Consider the following 22,714-nt stretch of genomic DNA (forward strand, 5'->3'; position numbering starts at 1 on the left):
GACTGAAATTATGAGCTTGTCTGATTCTGACTCTACACTTTAGTCACATTGTTGTACCTATGCCAGATTAAAGACTTTATGTACATTTCACTAATTAAGGCCCTAAGCCCACAACCAGACCTGCACCAGAAGTTCCTTGTACCCATGCAGATGTACTTACAGCATGAGAAACAAAAACAGCTACTATACAAGGCACTAGTGGATCATTTAAGGACAGACAACTGAATTTTCTGATTTCTTCCATTTTCAGCATAAAATTCAGAGAACAGAACTGGCAATTCAAAGGCTGAGAAAAATTGGTAAGACAGATACCAAAAACACGTTTAAAGAAAGTATCATTGTGTGACTGCAAACTTCTCAGGAGAAGGGATACTCATTGCCTTTCCATGGGTTACACATCTATGGTGCTATAATTAAACAGTAAAAAATAAGCTTGTGAGCCTCCTTGCATCATGCAGTGGATCTTGAATAAGCCAATAGCAAACTGAAAACCAAACAATACAAACTGTCTTACAATCTTATTTTTATTTACACATTTTCAAACTATGAAGAATATATATACAGCTAGATTAGAGTGTCATAGTGTATGAATAATGGTTCTGTTTCGGAGCTGCTGCACATATTCCTTAGCTTGGTCAAATCCAGTCTGTGGTGCTTCTGGAGGGGGAGGTGGGCCTTCTACAAGCTTCACAAAGTAATGGCATTTGACTTTCTCCATGATGCCAAACATGCCTCGGCCATGGTAGCGAATCCGTTTCAGATAGTGACCTTTTCCAGAAAAGGAGTCAGCTAGAAGAAGAGAAAAAAAATGGGAGAGTCTCAGAGTGAATGAGCTACTGGAACCTTTAACTGGACATTGGCAGGATATTTTTTTATAAGCACCCTCAAATTCCTTTCCCTCCAGACATTTTTTCCCATTTTACTGCATGCATAATGAATTGTTATAGAGTAGCTCATGACTGAGAGAATTCTTTAAGACCACTGTAATATTGATTATAAAAAGCATGCACATGTAATTTATTCACTTTCCACAAAGTGAATGAAAACACCAAAAAAGAGAAGCTAATTTGAGGGCCAACCAGGTTTTACAGTGTCCCTTTAATGACTGCTCCAACTTCTCATCAGTAACTATTAACACAAGTTTCAGAGCAGCAGCCGTGTTAGTCTGCATTCGCAAAAAGAAAAGGAGTACTTCTTGTACCTTAGAAACTAACAAATTTATTTGAGCATAAGCTTTCGTGAGCTACAGCTCACTTCATCGGATGCATTCAGCAAAGTGAGCTGTAGCTCACGAAAACTTATGCTCAAATAAATTTGTTAGTCTCTAAGGTGCCACAAGTCCTCCTTTTCTTTTTATAAACACAAGGTAACAGATTCCTGTCTCCTCCATTCTTTGTGAAGACTTAACAGATTCCATTTTGTCGTATCTCCTCTGCCCACAGCACTCACTGTACTTACCAGATATTTTCATTATTTCAACACCCAACCATGCACTCATAGAATTGTAGGACTGGAAGGAACCTCAAGAGGTCATCTAGTGTAGTTCCCTGCACTCATGGCAGGACTAAGTATTGTCTAGACCATTCCTGACAGGTGTTTGTCTAACATGCCCTTAAAAGTCTCCAATGACAGAGATTCTACAACCTCCCTCGGCAATTTATTCCAGTGCTTAACCACCCTGACAGCTAGAAAGTTTTTCCTAATGACTGACCTAAACCTCCCTTGCTGCAATTTAAGTCCATTGCTGCTTGACCTATCCTCAGAAGTTAGAGAGAAATTTTTATCCCTCATAGGTCATGTTATTTAAACCTTTAATCGTTTTTGTTACTCTTCTCTGGACTTCCTCCAATTTGTCCACATCCTTCCTGAAATGTGGCACCCAGAACTGGATACAGTACTCCAGTTGAGGCCTAATCAGTGCGGAGTAGAGCGGAAGAATTATTTCGTGTGTCTTGCCTGCAATACTGCTACTAATATATCCCAGAATGATCTTTACTATTTTTGCAAGTGTTACACTGTTAACTCATATTTAGCCTGTGATCCACTATGACCCCCAGATCCCATTCCACAGTACTCCTTCCTAGGCAGTCATTTCCCATTTTGTATGTGTGCCACTGATTGTTCCTATGTGGAGTTCTTTGCTTTTGTCCTTATGGAATTTCATCCTATTTATTTCAGACCATTTCTCCAGTTTGTCCAGATCATTTTGAATTTTAATCCTATCCTCCAAAACACTTGCAACCCCTCCCAGCTTGGTATTATCTGCAAACTTTGAGTATACTTTCTCTGCCATTATCTAAATCATTGACTCTTCTTGACCTCGGTAGCCTGGCTGGGAGTCTTTAGAGCCTATCTGCTATGCAACTAAGGTCACTTTAAGGTAACATGAGGAAGATCTTATGACATTCCCTCTACAGCACCTTCAGTCCAAGGACTAAGAGTGGCTTAGAGCAGAGATCTTGGGTAGCTGTGCAATGCACTAACCACAAAGCAATAAGGATTGGAGGATTGGGCCAAAAGAAATCTGATGAGGTTCAATAAGGATAAGTGCAGGGTCCTGCACTTAGGACGGAAGAACCCAATGCACAGCTACAGACTAGGGACCGAATGGCTAGACAGCACTTCTGCGGAAAAGGACCTGGGGTGACAGTGGACGAGAAGCTGGATATGAGTCAGCAGTGTGCCCTTGTTGCCAAGAAGGCCAATGGCATTTTGGGATGTATAAGTAGGGGCATAGCGAGCAGATCGAGGGACGTGATCGTTCCCCTCTATTCGACATTGGTGAGGCCTCATCTGGAGTACAGTGTCCAGTTTTGGGCCCCACACTACAAGAAGGATGTGGATAAATTGGAGAGAGTCCAGCAAAGGGCAACAAAAATGATCAGGGGTCTGGAACACATGACTTATGAGGAGAGGCTGAGGGAACTGGGATTGTTTAGTCTGCGGAAGAGAAGAATGAGGGGGGATTTGATAGCTGCTTTCAACTACCTGAGAGGTGGTTCCAGAGAGGATGGTTCTAGACTATTCTCAGTGGTAGAAGAGGACAGGACAAGGAGTAATGGTCTCAAGTTGCAGTGGGGGAGGTTTAGGTTGGATATTAGGAAAAAAATTTTCACTAAGAGGGTGGTGAAACACTGGAATGCGTTACCTAGGGAGGTGGTAGAATCTCCTTCCTTAGAAGTTTTTAAGGTCAGGGTTGACAAAGCCCTGGCTGGGATGATTTAATTGGGGATTGGTCCTGCTTTGAGCAGGGGGTTGGACTAGATGACCTCCTGAGGTCCCTTCCAACCCTGATATTCTATGATTCTAAAGCCTGTCATCAGAAAGTAATTTATTCAGTTATGAGACCTCCAAATGTCCTCAAGGGCTACAGCAGAAGATGTACACAGCTCTGTTGGCTACGGAGTGCTGGGCTTCTAATGTGTCATTTGTGGGATTCGGAGTACTTTCTGGCATTTGGCCCAACACAATGCTTTTTACTATGGCTGTCAGGCGATTGAAAAAAGTAATCACAGTTAATCGCGTTGTTAAACAACAGAACACCATTTATTTAAATATTTTTGGATTTTTCTACATTTTCAAATATATTGATTGATTTAAATTACAACAGAATACAGTGCTCACTTTATATTTATTTTTATTACAAATATTTGCATTGTAAAAAAACAAAAATAGTATTTTTCCAGTCCCCCACTGCACTACAGTACTTGTAATGGGAGAACTGAAAAATACTATATTTTATCATTTTATAGTGCAAATGTTTGTAATAACAAATAAATATAAAGTGAGCACTGTACACTGTGTATTCTGTGTTGTAACTGAAATCAATATACTTGAAATGAAGAAAAACATCCAAAAATATTTAACAAACAATAGAATCCCAATTGAAATTTAACAGTGTGATTAAAACTGTGATTAGTTTTTTTTAATCACTATTAATTTTCTTTAGTTAATCACATGAGTTAACTGAGATTAATCTATAGCCCTACTTTTTACATCTGGTGTTTTACCTTGCTGCCAAGTAGCACATGCAGGAATAAGGTGGAGCTATGATGCAAACAAAATCCCACAACACACTGCACTAGCAACAACAAAAGCTGATTTTGCTCAAATTCCACTCAGCTTTTTAGCACCTCTGCTCCTGAGTACCAGGCTTTGCCAAAACGGACCAGCCAGATACTACAAACAAACTGCATGGATCTGAAGTAGAATATGCTGTTTGCTACATCTGGCTAGAGGTGTGCTAAAGCCACAGCTTCAGGATTTGCCCTAGAACATGTGTGCTTTTATCTCATTCTTGATTTACTTTGCTGTAGATTTTTTCCTTAAGGAACTCAATGGGAACATAAGGGAACACAGTGTAGCACCTTATGAAGTGACTGAGGAGTAAGCAGGACCTGCGTCTCTGGGCAATAAAGGAACTAAGGTGGAATACAGTTTTAAAGCAGGTTTCAGAGTAGCAGCCGTGTTAGTCTGTATCCACAAAAAGAAAAGGAGTACTAGTGGCACCTTAGAGACGAACAAATTTATTTGAGCATGAGCTTTCGTGAGCTACAGCTCACTTCATCGGATGCATGCAGTGGAAAATAAAGTGGGGAGATTTATATACACAGAGAACATGAAACAATGGGTATATAAATCTCCCCACTGTATTTTCCACTGCATGCATCTGATGAAGTGAGTTGTAGCTCAAGAAAGCTTATGCTCAAATAAATTTGTTCGCCTCTAAGGTGCCACAAGTACTCCTCCTTTTCTTTTTGTGGATACAGACTAACACGGTGGCTACTCTGAAACCTGTCATTGTGCAAGGCACTGAATTTAGCTGTATGGAGTGGAAATCTATCAACTTCATGGAAAAAAACTCGTACAGATACAGACAGACATTATCTTCCTTTCCAAATGCAAACAGATGGACATCGTACCAAAAGGACTGAAGGTAAAAAATCCATTACAATCTACATACCACACAGACTATGCTGACAGCTTGTGCCACACACTCTCAAAGAAACTGCGGAACCATCTGATCAACATCCCCTACAGCAAACAGGGAAAGATTAAGAATGAGCTCTCAAAACTGGACACTCATAAAAAACCAACCTTCCACACAAACTTCCTCGTGGCTGGACTTTACAAAAACTAGACAAGCCATTTACAACACACACTTTGCTTCTCTACAAAAGAAAAAGGACACTAAACTATCCAAACTACTACATGCCACAAGGGGCCACAACAGTGGTTCCCTTAACCCACCCAGCAATATTGTTAATCTATCCAACTATACTCTTAGTCCAGCAGAAGAACCTGTCCTATCTCGGGGCCTCTCCTTCTGCCCCTCCACCCCCACGAACATGATACAGTTCTGTGGTGACCTAGAATCCTATTTTCAACATCTCTGACTCAAGGAATATTTCCAACACACCTCTGAACAACATACTGACCCCCAGAGACCTTCCTACCAAGACTACAAAAAGAAGGATTCTGTGTGGACTCCTCCTGAAGGTCGAAACAACAAACTGGACTTCTACATAGAGTGCTTCCGACGACGTGCACGGGCTGAAATTGTGGAAAAGCAGCATCACTTGCCCCATAAAATCAGCTGTGCAAAATACAATGCCATCCACAGTCTCAGAAACAACTCTGACATCATAATCAAAAAGGCTGACAAAGGAGGTGCTGTCGTCATCATGAATAGGTCGGAATATGAACAAGAGGCTGCTCGGCAGCTCTCCAACACCACTTTCTACAAGCCATTAGCCTCTGATCCCTCTGAGGGTTACCAAAAGAAACTACACCATTTGCTCAAGAAACTCCCTGAAAAAGCACAAGAACAAATCCGCACAGACACACCCCTGGAACCCTGACCAGGGGTGTTTTATCTGCTACCCAAGATCCATAAACCTGGAAATCCTGGACACCCCATCATCTCAGGAATTGGCACCCTGACAGCAGGATTGTCTGGCTATGTAGACTCCTTCCTCAGGCCCTATGCTACCAGCACTCCCAGCTACCTTCGAGACACCACTGACTTCCTGAGGAAGCTACAATCCATCGGTGATCTTCCTGAAAACACCATCCTAGCCACTATGGATGTAGAAGGCCTCTACACCCACATTCCACACAAAGATGGACTACAAGCCGTCAAGAACACTATCCCTGATAATGTCACGGCAAACCTGGTGGCTGAACTTTGTGACTTCGTCCTCACCCATAACTATTTCACATTTGGGGACAATGTATACCTTCAGATCAGCGGCACTGCCATGGGTACCCGCATGGCCCCACAATATGCCAACATTTTTACGGCTGACTTAGAACAACGCTTCATCAGCTCTCGTCCCCTAACACCCCTTCTCTACTTGCACTACATTGATGACATCTTCATCATCTGGATGCATGGAAAAGAAGCCCTTGAGGAATTCCACCATGATTTCAACAATTTCCATCCCACCATCAACCTCAGCCTGGACCAGTCCACACAAGAGATCCACTTCCTGGACACTACGGTGCTAATAAGCGATGGTCACATAAACATCACCCTATACCAGAAACCTACTGACCATTATTCCTACCTACATGCCTCCAGCTTTCATCCAGACCACACCACACGATCCATTGTCTACAGCCAAGCTCTATGATGCAACCACATTTGCTCCAACCCCTCAGACAGAGACAAACACCTACAAGATCTCTATCAACTACAGCTTACAACTACAGTACCCACCTGCTGAAGTGAAGAAACAGACTGACAGAGCCAGAAGAGTACCCAGAAGTTACCTGCTATAGGACAGGCTCAACAAAGAAAATAACAGAACGCCACTAGCCACCACCTTCAGCCCCCAACTAAAACCTCACCAATGCATTATCAAGGATCTACAGTCTATCCTGAAGGACGACCCATCACTCTCACAGATCTTGGGAGACTGGCCAGTCCTTGCTTACAGACAGCCCCCTAACCTGAAGCAAATACTCACCAGCAACCACACACCACACAACAGAACCACTAACCCAGGAACCTATCCTTGCAACAAAGCCTGTTGCGAACTGTGTCCACATATCTATTCAGGGGACACCATCATAGGGCCTAATCACATCAGCCACACTATCAGAGGCTCATTCATCTGCACATCTACCAATGTGATATATTCCATCATGTGCCAGCAGTGCCCCTCTGCCATGTACATTGGTCAAACTGGACAGTCTCTACGTAAAAGAATAAATGGACACAAATCAGATGTCAAGAATTATAACATTCAAAAACCAGTCGGAGAACACTTCAATCTCTCTTTGGTCACTCGATTACAGACCTAAAAGTGGCAATGCTTCAACAAAAAACTTCAACAAAAAAACTTCAAAAACAGACTCCAATGAGAGACTGCTGAATTGGAATTAATTTGCAAACTGGATACAATTAACTTAGGCTTGAATAAAGACTGGGAGTGGATGGGTCATTACACTAAGTAAAACTATTTCCCCATGTTTATCCCCCCCCACATTCCTCAGACATTCTTGTCAACTGCTGGAAATGGCCCACCTTGATTATCGCTACAAAAGGTTCTCCCCTCTCCCCCACCCCGCTCTCCTGCTGATAATAGCTCACCTTACCACTCTCATTACAGGTGTATGGTAACACCCATTGTTTCATGTTGTCTGTGTCTATAAATCTCCCCACTGCATTTTCCACTGAATGCATCCGATGAAGTGAGCTGTAGCTCACGCAAGCTTATGCTCAAATACATTTGTTAGTCTCTAAGGTGCCACAAGTACTCCTTTAGTTTTAAAACAGCTTGCCTTGCCCATTAGTACTCCATTAACAAGCATTTCAGTTAAATGTTTCCCTTAAAACTTTAACATTACAAGACACCTTTCTTTAACCCTCCCCCAGAAAGGAGTAACTCACCAATCAGTTCAGTCACTTTCTCCCAAACTGTCCACTTCAGAGGTCATGAATATTATGAAGTGACATGCTAGGGAGGTGGTGGAACCTCCATCCTTAGAGAGGTTTTTAAGGCCTAGCTTGACAAGCCCTGGCTGGGATGATTTAGTTGGGGTTGGTCCTGCCCTGAGCAAGGGGTTGGACTAGATGACCTCCTGAGGTCTCTTCCAACCCTAATCTTCTATGATTCTATTTTTCCCCTTGTTAGAAGCCAATTCCATTGCCTTTTTTCATCATTCTAAGTTCAAAAGCAAAATGAACATTCCATGGCACTGATCATGCCGTGAGAGGTAATAGCAGAAATTTGATAGGGGACAAATGAGAAGACTGCATGTAAGGCTGTGTCTAAAAGCACTTCATTTAGAATCTCTATTACGTTAATGAGAGGTTGACAGAAGTTCAGCTACTCAAAAGTAAGAGAACTGTTGGCTAGTATTCCACATCTAAATGTAAGTTACACACTATTGGAAAGGATAGATCCTTGAAAACGTGACACTACAGCAGTCATACACAGAAAAAAACCCCCACACATTACTACACACAAGACCATCATTGATAAGTATTGGAGTTCAGTGTCCTGTTAGAAACACAGTTACAATTCCACAGTTGGGGGGGTTCAGATTTGCACTTAAAGTGGGATAAAAATCTGGTTATTTCACACTACTAAATTCAGTCTCCATATTTAATTCAATAACTCTTCAGAGGACAACTGAATTTTTCTGTGTTTTTTTTTGGGGGGGGGGGGGGTGTTTGTGTGCAGAATGTCCAGAGAGAGAAGGGCACCAGCTGACTAGACAGCACATGCAAAGGAGAAGAAAACCAAGCAATAGAAAAGACTGAGGAAGAGACGGGACTGGATCAGAGGCAGAGATGGCACAAAGAGTTGGACAGACAGTGCAATAAACGTTTTTAAATAAAAATGTTTTTTGCCCAAAAGACAATTAAGGGTATATAAATATTTTCCTAGCATTTTCCCATGGAAGCCATTGCTGGAGTTTCCCTAGGCCTGTCATGTGATTGTGCATGGAGAAGGACATGTTCCACAAGCAGTCTTAAGATGTGGTCCACACCATAAAAATGTGCCTGCTCTTGAATAAGACGTTTCTAAGGCAAGTTAAAATTAATTTGTTTGGTGGATTACAGACATAGGTGTTAGCATGAATACTGAGGGTGAATGGAAACCTGCTCTCTACTCATCCAGGATTGTCAAAGCTACCTGGTAGCACTGAAACAGTACCAGTAAGACAGACTGAATTCTTTTCTTATTTGCTAAAGTCAAGCCTCCTCCTCCAAATGAGACTGTCCGTTTGTATACAGCTAGTAGAGATTCTATCTGGTATTTTGATGGATGTTTGTCTCTCTTCCTAAAAATGGTGTTAAACGCTGTAGAAAGTGCTGGTAACTGCAAGTACTGACTAAAGGCTTGATTGCCTAATTCTTAACTGCTCTGGGAAGATGGAGTACTGAGGTTCTCTGGTTTTTAACATTAGCATTTTGCTAAAGAATAAAATTTGTAGTTGTGATGGTGTTGGCCCCATGCTGGCCTGTAAGGGCTTAACACAGAGGTGGTGGGCAAACTATGGCCCATGAGCTCCTGGCTCGGGAGGCGAGCTCCTGGCCCCTCCCCTGCTGTCCCCCCTCCCACGCAGCCATGCTGCTGCACGGGCAGCGCGGCTGGCTCTGGCCAGTGAGCTCCTGCGGCTCTGAGCTGCACGGTAAGGGGGTGGGGGGGAGGGGCAGGGGGTTGGATAAGGGGACAGGGAGTGGTTGGATGGGGTGGAAGGGGGTGGGGTCCTGGGGGGGCAGTCAGGGGAGAAGGAGCAGGGGGGTTGGATGGGTCGAGGGTTCTGAGGGGGGCAGTCAAGGGGCAGGAAGCGGAAGGGGGGCGGATGGGGAAAGGGGCCAGGCTGTTTGGGGAGGCACAGCCTTCCCTACCCAGCCCTCCATACAGTTTCACACTCCAATGTGGCCCTCCGGCGAAAAAGTTTGCCTACCCCTGGCTTAACAGAACCCTGGGGATGCTGCAGGAGAAGCCGCCAATGGGAGAGGGGCTGTGAGGAGAAGCCAATCAGGGCCCAGCAGGCCCATATAAAAAGAGCCTCAGGGAAGAGCAAGGTCAGTAGCTGCCTGGAATGGGCTGCAATGCTGTAGCACAGTGGTCCCCAAACTTTTTCAATCACACCCCCTCCTCCCCTCTTCACCCCCCCCGGGAGCCAGGGCAGGGTGGCGAGTGGGGCAGGACAGGGGGGAGCCACGCTCTGAGGGGGGAAGGAGAGTGGAGGGGGAGAGTTGCGTTGAGCAGGATGGGGAGCTGTGCTCAGGGCAGGAGCGGAGCGCCACTGCTACCTCTCTTGCCAGAGCAGCCACTGAGTGCTCCTCCAGGCTCCAGCAGAAGCAGTTTTAAAAAAATAAGAAACAATTTTACCTATGTATAAATTTGATTTGAATTCTACGTTGTGATTTCTCACTGCCATTTCTTGAGCTTCCAGAAGAACCTAGAGCAAAAGAAAATAAATGGTGAACATGAATTAAAGCAATGCAATTTCTCATCTCCATAAAGATACCCGTAATTGTTTCCATTTTTAAACCAGTAGTAGAAACGGATTCTAAAAGGATGAGACTACAAGCAGGGGGCCTCTTTCTCTCTTTCAGAGAAGCTTTGAAAATGGCAGGGATGGTCTCTGGTGTAGTTGTGATACAGGTGCAGATGTAGGGCTAAACTCACCACTGGTGGAAGTGGTCATCTCCATTAGCATCAGTGGAGTTGTGCATGCTTATGCCAGTGATGAATTTGACCTGTACTCTAGAAGGGGGTTCTTTTCCTACATATTTGGATGCAGGTTCAGTTTCAACAAATTAAACACAGACGTATTTTAGCTAAAGGGGAAAAGTCGTAAGAAATTGAGATATAAAGTTTGGAATTTAATTTAAAAGTTAAAGATTGCTTCATGGGATACTTTTTCACTGTTCATGCTAATGCTGTTACTAGGATGATCATACATAAGCAACAACCCTCTCTGTAGCATGATGTAACATATGGGTCCCACAAAAGTATTTAAGAGTTCTTAAGTGATGTAAGCCCAGATTTTTTTTAAAAGGTACTTAAGCATTGCACCACTGAGTGTTGCAAAGCCTAACTGATTTAGGAGCCTCGATCTCATTTTCAAAAGGGGCTGCAATGTTTAAATAGGTTTAAAAATCTGGGCTTAACAGATTCACAAAAACACTAAAATAGTTACAATATTGTGCACTTTCCCCAGAAGTAACAATTTAGAGGGATGTTAAATTTGGGGCACAAACTGATGGTGACCAACTTCTATGCTAAATGGAGATAAAGATTTGCCGAAAATAAATCTTCACTTTAGTTTTTTTTCCAGCAAGTGCCAGCTTTAAATCTTTTTTCTTTTTTTAACCCCTTCACACAACACAAGAAACAGGGGTCACCTAATGAAATTAATAGGCAGCAGATTTAAAACAAACAAAAGTACTTCCTCACACAATGCACAGTCAACCTGTGGAACCTGTTGCCAGGGGATGTTGTGAAGGCCAAAGCTATAACTGGGTTCAAAAAAGAATTAGACAAGTTCATGGAAGACTGATCATCTTGGCTAAGAGCCATTGATAGACCTGAGATGCAACCTGATGCTTTGGGTGTCCTAAGCCTTTAACTGCCAGAAGGAGTGGATGACAGGGTTGGATCACTTGAAAATTGCCCTATTCTGTTCATTCCCTTTAAACACCTGGCACTGGCCACTGCCTGAAGACAGGATACTGCACTATACAGACCATTGGTCTGACCCAATATGGCTGTTCTTATGTTCATCTTCATGAAGGGTCACACTCTAGACTAGAAATGCAATTTCTGAGGTTGTGCAGGATTAACCACTGAAGTTCACTGTTTCAAGGTGAAAAGTGACATGCTTTACTTCAGTATTTTTGTATTGAAAACTGATGCCCCCTCTAGTGAGCAAGTGGGTCACCTGTTTAAGAGGCCTATGACATTTGCAACATAAAGCCAATCATAGAGATTTTCATACAAGACTCAGGTGTTCTCCCTTTTTGTACCCTACAATTTATAAATTCAAAATATGTTTTAAGCTATAAGCTTAGAGACATGAGTTTAAATGTTTTTGAAGGCTGCTCATTATGAACAGAGAACACTCACGCACTCTGCTACCACTGGTTACTAAAATATTGTGTGCAGAGGTCATTAATGCCTGGATAAATTAGAGCAGAATAAATTAATTAGTGTAGCCAATATGACTTGATCAAAATATTCCAGGTGGGCTTAATGGAAAGTCTCTTGAAACTCTGATATAGGTATGAGTTTGAAAAAGTCTGTTTGGACACTGAAGTGCTAAAGAATTGCACAATATACCTCTTTGATCACCTTTGCACCCTTCTTGTCATTGAATTCCAGCTGAGCAAGAGCCTGATCAATTGACATTCCTTTTATCTGGAATTAGGAGAAGTTAACAGAAAAATTAAACCCTTCTGAACAAAAGGGAGAAAAAAAATGTTATTTAAGATTGCAGTGCCAGGAACAATGCTGATATTGTAGTTAAATTTCAAAGATTTTAGCACCCCATTCCCATCCACCACACAATAAAACCTTTAGTGCAGAATTTTTATCAGTCAATTGCCGTACAATTTTTCATAAGGGAAGGATGGTCCTTGACCAAAATTCCTACCACTATCTGCTGCTGAACAGCAGTTAGTTGGCTCTACAGAAATGCAAATTATTAGTCATCTGCACTAGATGAGCAAGCTTATACAAAACCATGGGAAGAGTTTTCCAGAGATTTTACAACGCAAAAGCTGAACAAACTGGCTGAATCAGGCTTCTGCTTATCCAAAGCAATAAGTTAGAAATATAGGAATTAAAAATATTTACACTTTCCTACCAAGAACATTGCACAAAGTTAAAATTTTCTCTTACCAGTTTTGCCAAATACCACATCTTGTCCTTACTGTATTTTATGTCCCTTCGACAGTGGAATATTTCCTAGGGAAAAGAGATTTTTTTTAAAGCTATAATAGTGGTGATTTGGCTGTGAAAGTGAGAAGATGGAATGTTCATAATATCTTGGGAAGAAAAAATAATCTTACAAGGCAAGATGACCACTTCTGCTATTACACTACAAGAACTCCAGGTCAAACATATCTGGTCAAAACATTTTATTAACGCTTCTACACACTGGTGCTATAAATGAACTTAATTAACCCTTCAGAAGCAGGATGGCTTCTCAATCAGTGATTGATAAGAAAAGCTGTCTCCAAAGAGCCACTTGAACACCACTACTGCACCTACAAGGGCTAGAAACAGCAAGTGGAATTTAACACATCAGTGCAAAATTTTAAATAAAAGAAGATGATTTATATTTTAATAAATTATATAATTAACGTTTCATTCATTTCATTACTCACTGCACATATTCTTAAGGCTTAAGATCAAAGGCTCCTGTCCCACACAAAATAAAGTGCATTTTTTTTTAAATCAACTATTCTTTTGAGATGCAAGTGCTTTTCATTTAAGCTTTGCTGAGCAACAATCCAAACACTTGATACTAAATTCATTACTTTTAAGTAAAGAGTTATAAAAATACAGGACTACAATTTTTAGTTCCAAGTGAAATACTTGGAAGAATTTTAAAATGAACCTTCCAAAATTTCCCATACATCTCAGTGCAGGCTGCTAATTTTGAGATCTTAAAGGTAGTACTACTCCTTCCTCCAGTGCCCAGCCTTTCAATATTTAGTTTATCTAGTTACACATTAAACACAAGCCGACAGAAAAAAACCCTAGCATATCTAACTACATTTCCAGCAGGGTGGATTCGATTTAAATGTGCATTCTTGTTGGTTGTTATAACCTTAATACATATTCTTCACAACTCAGAGATAGATGTAGGTTTCAATTTTAGAAGATACACACTATACATTTTTTAAGTGATTTTGAAAACTTTTCAGATTCTTTTACAGATATATCAGAAAATGAATGACTGTTTGGTTATTTCATTTACCAAAGGTAACTGAAGCAAATTATTTATGAAGTCATTGGGAGGTGAACCATCTCCAATTCAAAAGGTTAATCATTAATATTTGGAGAATTTTCTTGGCATGCTCTATTAGGAGGAGAACATCACCAGACAGACATTTAAATAGTTTTATTTAACTAAAACAACAACGTTATATATTCTGGATTTTTTTCTTCAACAGCAAACATAATATTTTAACAAAACAAGCATATGAATTTTTGAATTTAAACATTCAATTTTTTTAAAATCAGGTTTGTTTTTGTTAAAATGGTTTTTAACTAAAATAGTTAAATGAAATATTTAAAAAAAATTAAATCGACTATGTCAGCCAAGTCAACATGAGAAACTTAAAATATTGGCTTCTGCAGCTAACTCAGTCGTCTTCACCTTCATTTTCCTGTTTATTCATATTATGAAAAAGAAAAAACAAGCTTTCCTGCTTTTTCAGGTTCCAAATGATTTCTCAATTTGGAATGAATTCGTCCAAAGGAAGAAAATATTCTTTCTACATCTGCAGAAGAAGCTACTGCTGTTAAAAGTGAGATATCACTTCAACAGTCTCTGAATCCAAGTGCTTAAGTGACTTCCACCAGTTCACTGGTTTGACTTTCTTTAAAAAAAACATCAGCAAATTCTTGAATAGTTCTTATTTCCAAACTGGGTCTCTTTTACGGCCTGCTGCCATTATAGGTTTTCCCTTCTAGTGAAAGAATGGTATGGTAGATCTCAAATCAATGAAGGCTACACTCAGAAAGAGCTCAGGACTTCCGGAATATGCTGCTCAAACAGTTTCACTTTTGTTTCTATTGCCTGTTCCTCCCTTCTCACATTTATCTCCAGACTTCTTCCCCCGAGTCCAGACCTATTCTGCCCCCAATAATCTTTTATTCATTGAACTTTTTGAAACTTTGCACTTTTAGAGAGAGGTAAGGGATTGACTCCCTGTACACAAATTTGCAGAGGGACAATAGGGTTGAGGTCTGTTATCTCTCACCTCCTATACATTATGTATTTATTTTAAAACAATTTTGCTGTTAACAAACATGTTATCTCTGGAGACACAAATCCACAGTTTGAGAACTGCAAAACTAAGCATCTCTGATGGTATCTTCTAGACTGAGCACTGAGTCCCATTGGGCAGATAGAAAGATTAACCTAAATAATCTATACAGAAGCCCCTGAAACCTCATAAGATTGGGTCCCTAACCCATGAACTACTGGGACTCATTTACAAAACTTTTCTTAAACGTTACATGAATATATTGGCTCACACTATAGAATTAAGAATTTATAATCCTTATTCCATGATATCTTTGAGCTATAATACATCTATCTTTAGATAGGTTTTTTTCCCTCAAAAAGCATTTTATCAAAAAATCCAATTTAAATTAAAAAAATGATTTTTAAATTTTTTTTTACATCACTGATTTTTATCCACCCTGATTTCCAGCTTTTAAGTGCCCCAAAGAAGCAAGGTAAGAATGTAATCACGTAATAGGCTTATTTTTCCAGATTTGAAATTAATTGTGAACTCAACTACATAAAACATTATTCTATTTTTCTACCAACTGAATTTGACTCAGCATGCACATAATTAAGCTAGCTTTTCCCACACTATCTTGACCGAGCAGCAGAGGAAGGCAATATTAAGGAAATAATTAGAGAAAGGATTCTCATGTTGCTTTCCTCAGTCAGTTCAAGGCTCAGCATTTAGTTAGCTTGGCAGAGTGACCAACAATAAGTAAGTTAATCTGTAGCTTTGTATTATGCAAAACACAAATTAGTTGGGCAATCAAATTAAACAATAACTGAGGTCCAAGCTGAGACTTGAGGATTCCGTAGCTCTTTCCCATTTCTAAATTCTAAGATTAAATGAACCTCCTTTGCTGATACAGTTATGAATAAAAGATGCCTAAAATACCCAAATCTTGGACTGAGTCTACTAACTAGTTATACGTGATTGCCTTGTGGAATTAGCCAGAGATAGGCAGCAGTCTGCTTGGAAGCAACTATTTGCTACATATAAGTAGGTAGAGAGATTTCACAGGTGAATTCTTACTGCTGGTCTTCGAGGCTCTCCTGGCAGCTGCGGAGGGTAAACCATTCTGTTCTTCTTCTCCCATCTCCCGACATTCTGAAGATACGTTCTTGTTTGGATATTTGACAGAAGAGAAATACTGCAAGATGCTAGTAACCTGCAAGAAACTATATTTTAATTGTTTTGCTGCTGGACCTGTGCAGTGTGATCCTATCCAGATAACTGAAACTGACTGTATGCTAAGTCACTGAAACATCAGCCTGTACCAGATGAGTTTAAACAGCAAAGAAAAATGTGAGTTGGGTAAACTTACATGTATATTTAACATTGGCAACTAGTAAAAGGAAGTTATAAGAGATATGCCTTTATGCCAAGGGCATTTCTCCTGTGTTTTTGAGAAATCTGGGACTCACTGAGATGAGCAGTGAGCCTTCCTGTACAGCTATTCCAAACGTAAGTGCCCATCAATGCCGCCAAAGTACTTCAGTCCTGGTCAGTAACACAGCCAGCACACCCCATTCCAGATTGAAAGACTTAACCCATTCATTTGTCCCTGCATATAAAAATGAACTGGCCTGAAAGAATCCTATCATCGAGCAAGGAGACACTACCGTCTGCAATTTAACTAATTCTTGCCCGCTTTTCGGCTATTGACCTTATAGCGCCGCCCCCCCGCCCCCAGCACACACCCTCCCGAGAGGCGGGGCGGGCCGCCCCCCAACCGGGGCGCACCCTCCCGGGGGGCAGAGCCTCAGCCCGGGAGATCCGACCCTGCCTGCGGGGGGGGTTGGGGGGGGTCAGACTTACCTCTCCGGCCGGGCCCAGCTGAGAAGGCTCCGCGCCCAGGCAGCCCCTACAACGGCGAAGCGGGGAGTTAGTGAGGAAGCGGCGGACAAACGCCTCCCCCCATCCCCGTCCCACCTCCCCTCACGCTCACCAGCTCCGACCACCACCGGCGCCGCCATCTTCTCCGGCTCGCCTCGCAGCAGCTGCTCTCCACGCATGCGCAGCGCCGCCCGCGGCCCCGGCCCGGCGCTCGTGCGCCGGGAGGTCAGGGGTCGTGGTGCGACAGCGTGCGAGCGGCGCTTTGCGGCAGCGCCTGGTAACGCTGCCCGCGGGCGGGTGAAGTGAGGGCGGCTGAGGCCGGCCGCGCTGCCGGGGGAGATGGCGGCCGAGCGGGTGCTGCCCGCCTCCCCCAACTGGTACTGCAGCCGCTGCTGCGACACCTGCGGGGCCGGCCGCCTCTTCGGCTTCGGGGCCAGGAACAGCGTCTACCTGCTGGAGATCGGCGCCGCGCCCGCCTTCCACGGTAGCTTCTGCCCCTCGCGGGGCGGGGACCCCCGTTCCCCTCCTCCCCCCGGGGGGGTCACCCGCCTCCGCCCTCACCCGGCGGCGTGGGGTCCGCGCCAGCCTGCCCCGGGCTCTGAGACCGAGAGCCTGGGACACCTCAGCCCGGGGCCGCGTGGGGGGCACGGGGGACCCCCGGCCCTGGGGCCAGTGAGCTCGCAGTGATCCCCTTCATGGACCTTGCCCCACACCCCGGCCTCTCACTGCGGCTCTGGCCCTAGCCGCGCACCCCCTTCGTCCCTCTCTCTGGAGAGCCCGGGGCACGTGGGAGACGGGGTGGCTGTGCAGATGCATGCACCCTGAGGGCTTATCTGCACTTCAGACGCAGTCGGGTGTGAGATTAAAGGGCAGGCGGTATTTCTGCCCAGCTCTGTATGTGGACACACTTGTTCCAGAGTAACTTGTTCCTGTTCAGCTTAATCCAGGTTTATTCCAGAGCGAGAGGGTCCACACGTGGAGTTACTCAGGAAGGGTCCCAACTCATGGGGTGTTAGAGCCCAGGCCGAGCCTAGGCGTCTATACCGCAATTAAATTGTCCCACAGCCCGAGCCCCACAAGCCCGAATCAGCAGGCCCGGGCCAGAGAATGGTTTTTAATTCATGTAGGCTTTCAAAGCACATTGGATGTCACCTGGGCTTGAGAAACCTGCCCGCATCTGAGCTCGCCAACAAATTTGGTATCTGTTGTGGTGTTCTCATAATCATCCTGCTTTAAACAGCTTTCGCAGCAGTAGTCAGTGGATGTTGCAAAGAATGATGTTTTGACTTCTGTGACATTTAGAAGCTACATCGAAAATATTGTTGTCTAAATTTAGAAGAACAGTTGTGTTTCTGAAGCTGGAATTTGTTTTGTTTATGTCTTCTGCTTTTGCAATCCTAGGGGAACTCGTAGGCCATACTGAAAGGGTTTCTGGTTTCACGTTTTGTCGCTATCCTGGTCAGAGCAACTTCTGCGCCAGCAGCTCTGACGATGGAACTGTGAAAATCTGGGATACGCAGACGCTGACTGTCGTGACTGAGCATACGCTGCATCAGGTATAGTAGCCTATCCCCGTGCCTGTGGAAAAACTCTAAAACAAGGTTCCAGAATCTTTTCTTTTCTTAGGCAAAGACAAAGTTGCACCAGTTTCTCAATGCCTGTCAGACAGCTAGAAACCAGAAGAGGTCCATGGACCAGTTTGGAAACAGAAACTGTAGAATAGAACTTTGAAAGCTGCATTTGTTTAGAAACTCGTTTAAATACCAGCATTTGCCTTTCCTACTGGAAGCAGTAAAGAGCTGTATGTTTTGGTGTGTTTGTAACTGTACTTCAGTCTGTGAAATAACCTGAAATCAAAATCAGAAGGTCTCTCTAATTCTGATTTCTAGGTAGATTTTCAAAAAAAATTATATATTGTAGTAAGATTCCAGGATTGTCACTTTGTGTGTCACACCGAAGCCTAGAATGTCTGCTGAGTCAGTGTGAAGTAATGAAACTGCTACAAGCATGTTTGAAAGCACTTTTGGTTTATAATTTCACCTGATTTAATTATCACTGGGATTTGCAGTCTGTTATCCAGTATTTAAGTTCTTGGCCATTTTGACTTTACAGATTATACCTGTGCAGTAAGACATGTATCTATCCCATGCCAAGAATCCTAGATATCAGAGGTCACTCAACCACCCTTACTCTACAGCTAGTTTGCACAGAATCATAGAAGTGTCTGGTTGGGAGGGACCTTGAGAGGTCATCAGGTCTAGCTCCTTGCACTTAGGCAGGACTAAGTAAACCTAGACCATCACTGTTAAATGTTTGTCGGTCCTGGTCTTAAACCCTTACAGTGAGGGGGATTCCACAACTTCTCTGGGAAGCCTATTCCAGAACTTAACTACCCTTACAGTTTGAAAGTTTTTTCCCTTGCTGCAGATTAAGCTATTCCATTAACGTAAGACAAGAAGTATATGGAAAACAGTTGATCACCATCCTCTTTATAGCAGTCCTTAACATATTTGAAGACTGTTATCCGGTCTCCTCTCAGTCATCTTTTATCATGAATAAATATGCCTGGTTTTGGTTTACTCCCCTACCTTTCCTCATAGGTCTGGTGTTCTAAACCTTTTATCATTTTTGTTGCTGTCCTGTGGACTTTCTCCAGTTTGTCTACACCTCTTCTAAGGTTGGCGCCCAGAATTGAACACGGTACTCCAGCTGAGGTACTCACCGTTGACCAGTAGAGCAGGACAATCGTCTGTCGTGTCTCTTATATACAGCACTTCTGTTAATACCCAGAAGGATGTTAGCCTTTTTTCACACCTTTTTCATATTGTTGACTCGTATTCAACTTGCGGTGCACAGTGATCTGCGCTGCCCCCTCCCCCCCCCCCCAAGATGGTGAGTACCTTTCCAGCAGTACTACCACCTGGCCAGTTATCCCCCATTTTGTAGTTGTGCATTGGATTTTTCCTTCCTAATCCTAAGTGAAATACTTCACACTTGTTTTTATTGAATTTCATCTTGTTGATTTCAAACCAGTTCTCTAAATTGTCATAGTTGTTTTGAATTCTAATCCTATCCTCCAAAGTGCTTGCAACCCCCGCCAGCTTGGTGTAATATATATAATAAACATGTTTTCCACTTCATTATCCAAGTTATTAATAAAAATTTTGAATAGTACCAGACCCAGAACTGACCCCTGCGAGACTCCATTAGATATAGCCTTCCAGGTTGACAGCGAACCATTGATAACTTTTCTTTGAGTATGAAAGAACTCTTCTTTCTTTCAACCACTTGTACACCCACCTTATAGTAATTTCATGCGAGAGTTTCATTGGTTGTATGAAGGAGACTGCATATATGGTGGATTTCTTGGCCCGACTGCCACATCAGCATGACATCAGGCTTTCACCTGCTAGTAAGTTTATATATATTGCATCCTTGACTTCACAGAGGCCACAGTGAAGTGGTTCTCATATTGTGATTATACAGTTGTAGGACTGGAAGGGAGGTCATCTAGTCCAGTCCCCTGCGCTCATGGCAGGACTAAGTATTATCTAGACCATCCCTGACAGGTGCTTATCTAACCTGCTCTTAAAAATCTCCAGTGATGGAGATTCCACAATCTCCCTGGGCAATTTATTCCAGGGCTTAACCACCCTTACAGTTAGGAACCTTTTCCTAATGTCCAACCTAAACGGTCTTTGCTGCAATTTAAGCCCATTTCTTCTTGTCCTATCCTCAGAGGTTAAAGGAAAACATTTTTTCTTCCTCCTTATAGCAGCCTTTTATGTACTTGAAAACTGTTATCATGACCCCCCTCAGTCTTCTCTTCTCCAGACTAAACAAACCCAATTTTTGCAGTCTTCCCTCATAGGCACTGTTCCCTCTAAGCTGTGTGTGTGTGCGCGCACACACGGATCCTAAACCCCATGCACACGGCGAAACACCACACGCACAACAATTTGCACAGAAGAAATGTTTTCCACATACGGCCTGTCAAAAATTTGCACAGAAGAAATTTTTTGCGCACACAGCCTGTGAAAAATTAGAGGGAACATTGCTCATAGGTCATGTTTTCTAGACCTTTAATCATTTTTGTTGCTTTTCTCTGGACTTTCTTCAATTTGTCCACATCTTTCCTGAAATGTGGCACCCAGAACTGCATACAATACTCCAGTTGAGGCCTAACTGTGGAGCAGAGTGGAAGAATTACTTTTGGTGTCTTACTTACAACACTCCTGCTAATACATCCCAGAATGATGTTTGCTTTTTTTTGCAACAGTGTTACACTGTTGACTCATATTTAGCTTGCGATCCACTATGACCCCTCAGATCCTTTACTGCAGTACTCCTTCCTAGGCAGTCATTTCTCATTTTGTATGTGTGCGATTGATTGTTCCTTCCTAAGTGGAGTACTTTGCATTTGTCCTTATTGAATTTCATTCTGACCATTTCTCCAGCTTGTCCAGATCATTTTGAATTTTAATCCTATCATCCAAAGCATTTTAAACCCCTCCCAGCTTGGTATTGTCTGCAGACTTTATAAGTGTACTCTCTATGCCATTATCTAAATCATTGATGAAGATATTGAACAGAACTAGACCCAGAACTGATCGCTGCAGGACCCCACTCAATATGTCCTTCCAGTTTGATCCATGGAGTCTTTCCTGGCCATCTAGCAAACAAAACACTTGTGAACCAAACAGTGGGGCTATAGGGGAGGTGGCCCCATGAAAGGATCGTCCTCTCACAGTGTTGTCTACAATAGTTGATGTCAGTGGTTTTCAACCTTTTTTTCATTTGTGGACATTTTCAAATGAATGTATGCACCCTTTTGGAAATCTTAGACATAGTCTGTGGACTCCGAGGGATCTGCGGACCAGAGGTTGAAAACTCTGGTCTACTGCTTCTGCTACCTTCTAGCTGCTTAAACAGACTTATCCATGTGCTTCCTGCTATTGTGTGTTTGTAAATTATTCCTTTAGACAAAGGGCCTACAGAACAAGCCTAAAGACAAGGCTTCAGTAGGCACCCTTGATCAGTCTGCATTCTATTTTTTCAGAATACAATCTCAGCCTTGCATTGGTCATCCCACGTGAAAGATTTGGTTGTGTCCGGTGATGAAAAAGGCACAGTCATTTGTTACTGGTATAACAGAAATGACAGCCAGCAGTTCTTCCCAGAGCCTAGAACTATATTCTGTCTAGCTTGTTCCCCGCATCATGAGAACTTGGTGGCCATCGGGTAAGTACTAGTTACATTGTGTCTCCCTTTTATTTTGCAAGGTAGATATTGTGTGTTTTGCCTGTAGTACAATTTTAAGCTTATTCTTTCAGAAGTTTCAGTAGTTTGGGGATTTGGCCAGTACACCTTAAAGGATTTTTTTTTGTTCTAGTTGTTTAAGTATTTTATTGACCTGGTATATGACATAGTGGCTTCTAACAACCCGAAATGACATTTATGGTATGTCTACACAGCAAGCGAGATCCTGCGGCAGTCATTCTCAGACCACAGGTCTACAGACTTGGGCTCACGCTATGGGGCGAAAAATAGCCGTGTGGATGTTCGGGCTTGGGCTGGAACTTGGCCTCTGAAGTCTACGGGGATGGGTGGGCTGTAATAAACTAACTGAAGAAATTATTAACTAAGAAAAGAAATGAATTATTTACAAGGTTAAAACGGGAAACATACACACACACACACACAAAGGAGTTAGTGTTAGATTTAAAAAGGTAATATAAGCGTCTATAATAAGCAACTCTATATGTCCTTTAGGGGTGACCCATGCCAAGCAGCATGAAGATCTCTTGCTTTTTTTAGGAATCTTTGCCTCTCAGAGTCCAGACAGCATAAAGGCCCAGTTTCTCCTTGTAAGGGATTTTT

At 42.6% G+C, this 22,714-nt stretch overlaps 2 protein-coding genes across 2 annotated transcripts in view; one reads left to right on the forward strand and one right to left on the reverse strand.

Annotated features, from left to right (window-relative positions):
• Window positions 1-506: 506 nt before the first annotated feature.
• On the reverse strand, window positions 507-17,038 carry MRPL22 (mitochondrial ribosomal protein L22). The gene is made up of 7 exons (XM_048860823.2): window positions 16,947-17,038; window positions 16,817-16,862; window positions 16,031-16,166; window positions 12,873-12,938; window positions 12,312-12,389; window positions 10,359-10,428; window positions 507-789 (listed from the first exon to the last, which is right to left on the reverse strand). The coding sequence occupies exons 1-7, from the start codon at window positions 17,011-17,013 to the stop codon at window positions 578-580; spliced, it is 675 nt and encodes a 224-aa protein (XP_048716780.1). The 5' UTR covers window positions 17,014-17,038; the 3' UTR covers window positions 507-577.
• Window positions 17,039-17,173: 135 nt separating this feature from the next.
• Window positions 17,174-22,714, forward strand: part of GEMIN5 (gem nuclear organelle associated protein 5) — a 34,304-nt gene continuing 28,763 nt past the window's right edge. The window contains exons 1-3 of the mRNA XM_048860795.2: window positions 17,174-17,318; window positions 18,236-18,390; window positions 21,894-22,075. Of these exons, the coding sequence (XP_048716752.2) occupies window positions 17,174-17,318; window positions 18,236-18,390; window positions 21,894-22,075 (482 nt within the window). The remainder of the gene's footprint in view (window positions 17,319-18,235; window positions 18,391-21,893; window positions 22,076-22,714) is intronic.

Source organism: Caretta caretta, chromosome 8, assembly GCF_965140235.1.
Source record: "Caretta caretta isolate rCarCar2 chromosome 8, rCarCar1.hap1, whole genome shotgun sequence".
Classification (NCBI taxonomy): Eukaryota; Metazoa; Chordata; order Testudines; family Cheloniidae; genus Caretta; species Caretta caretta.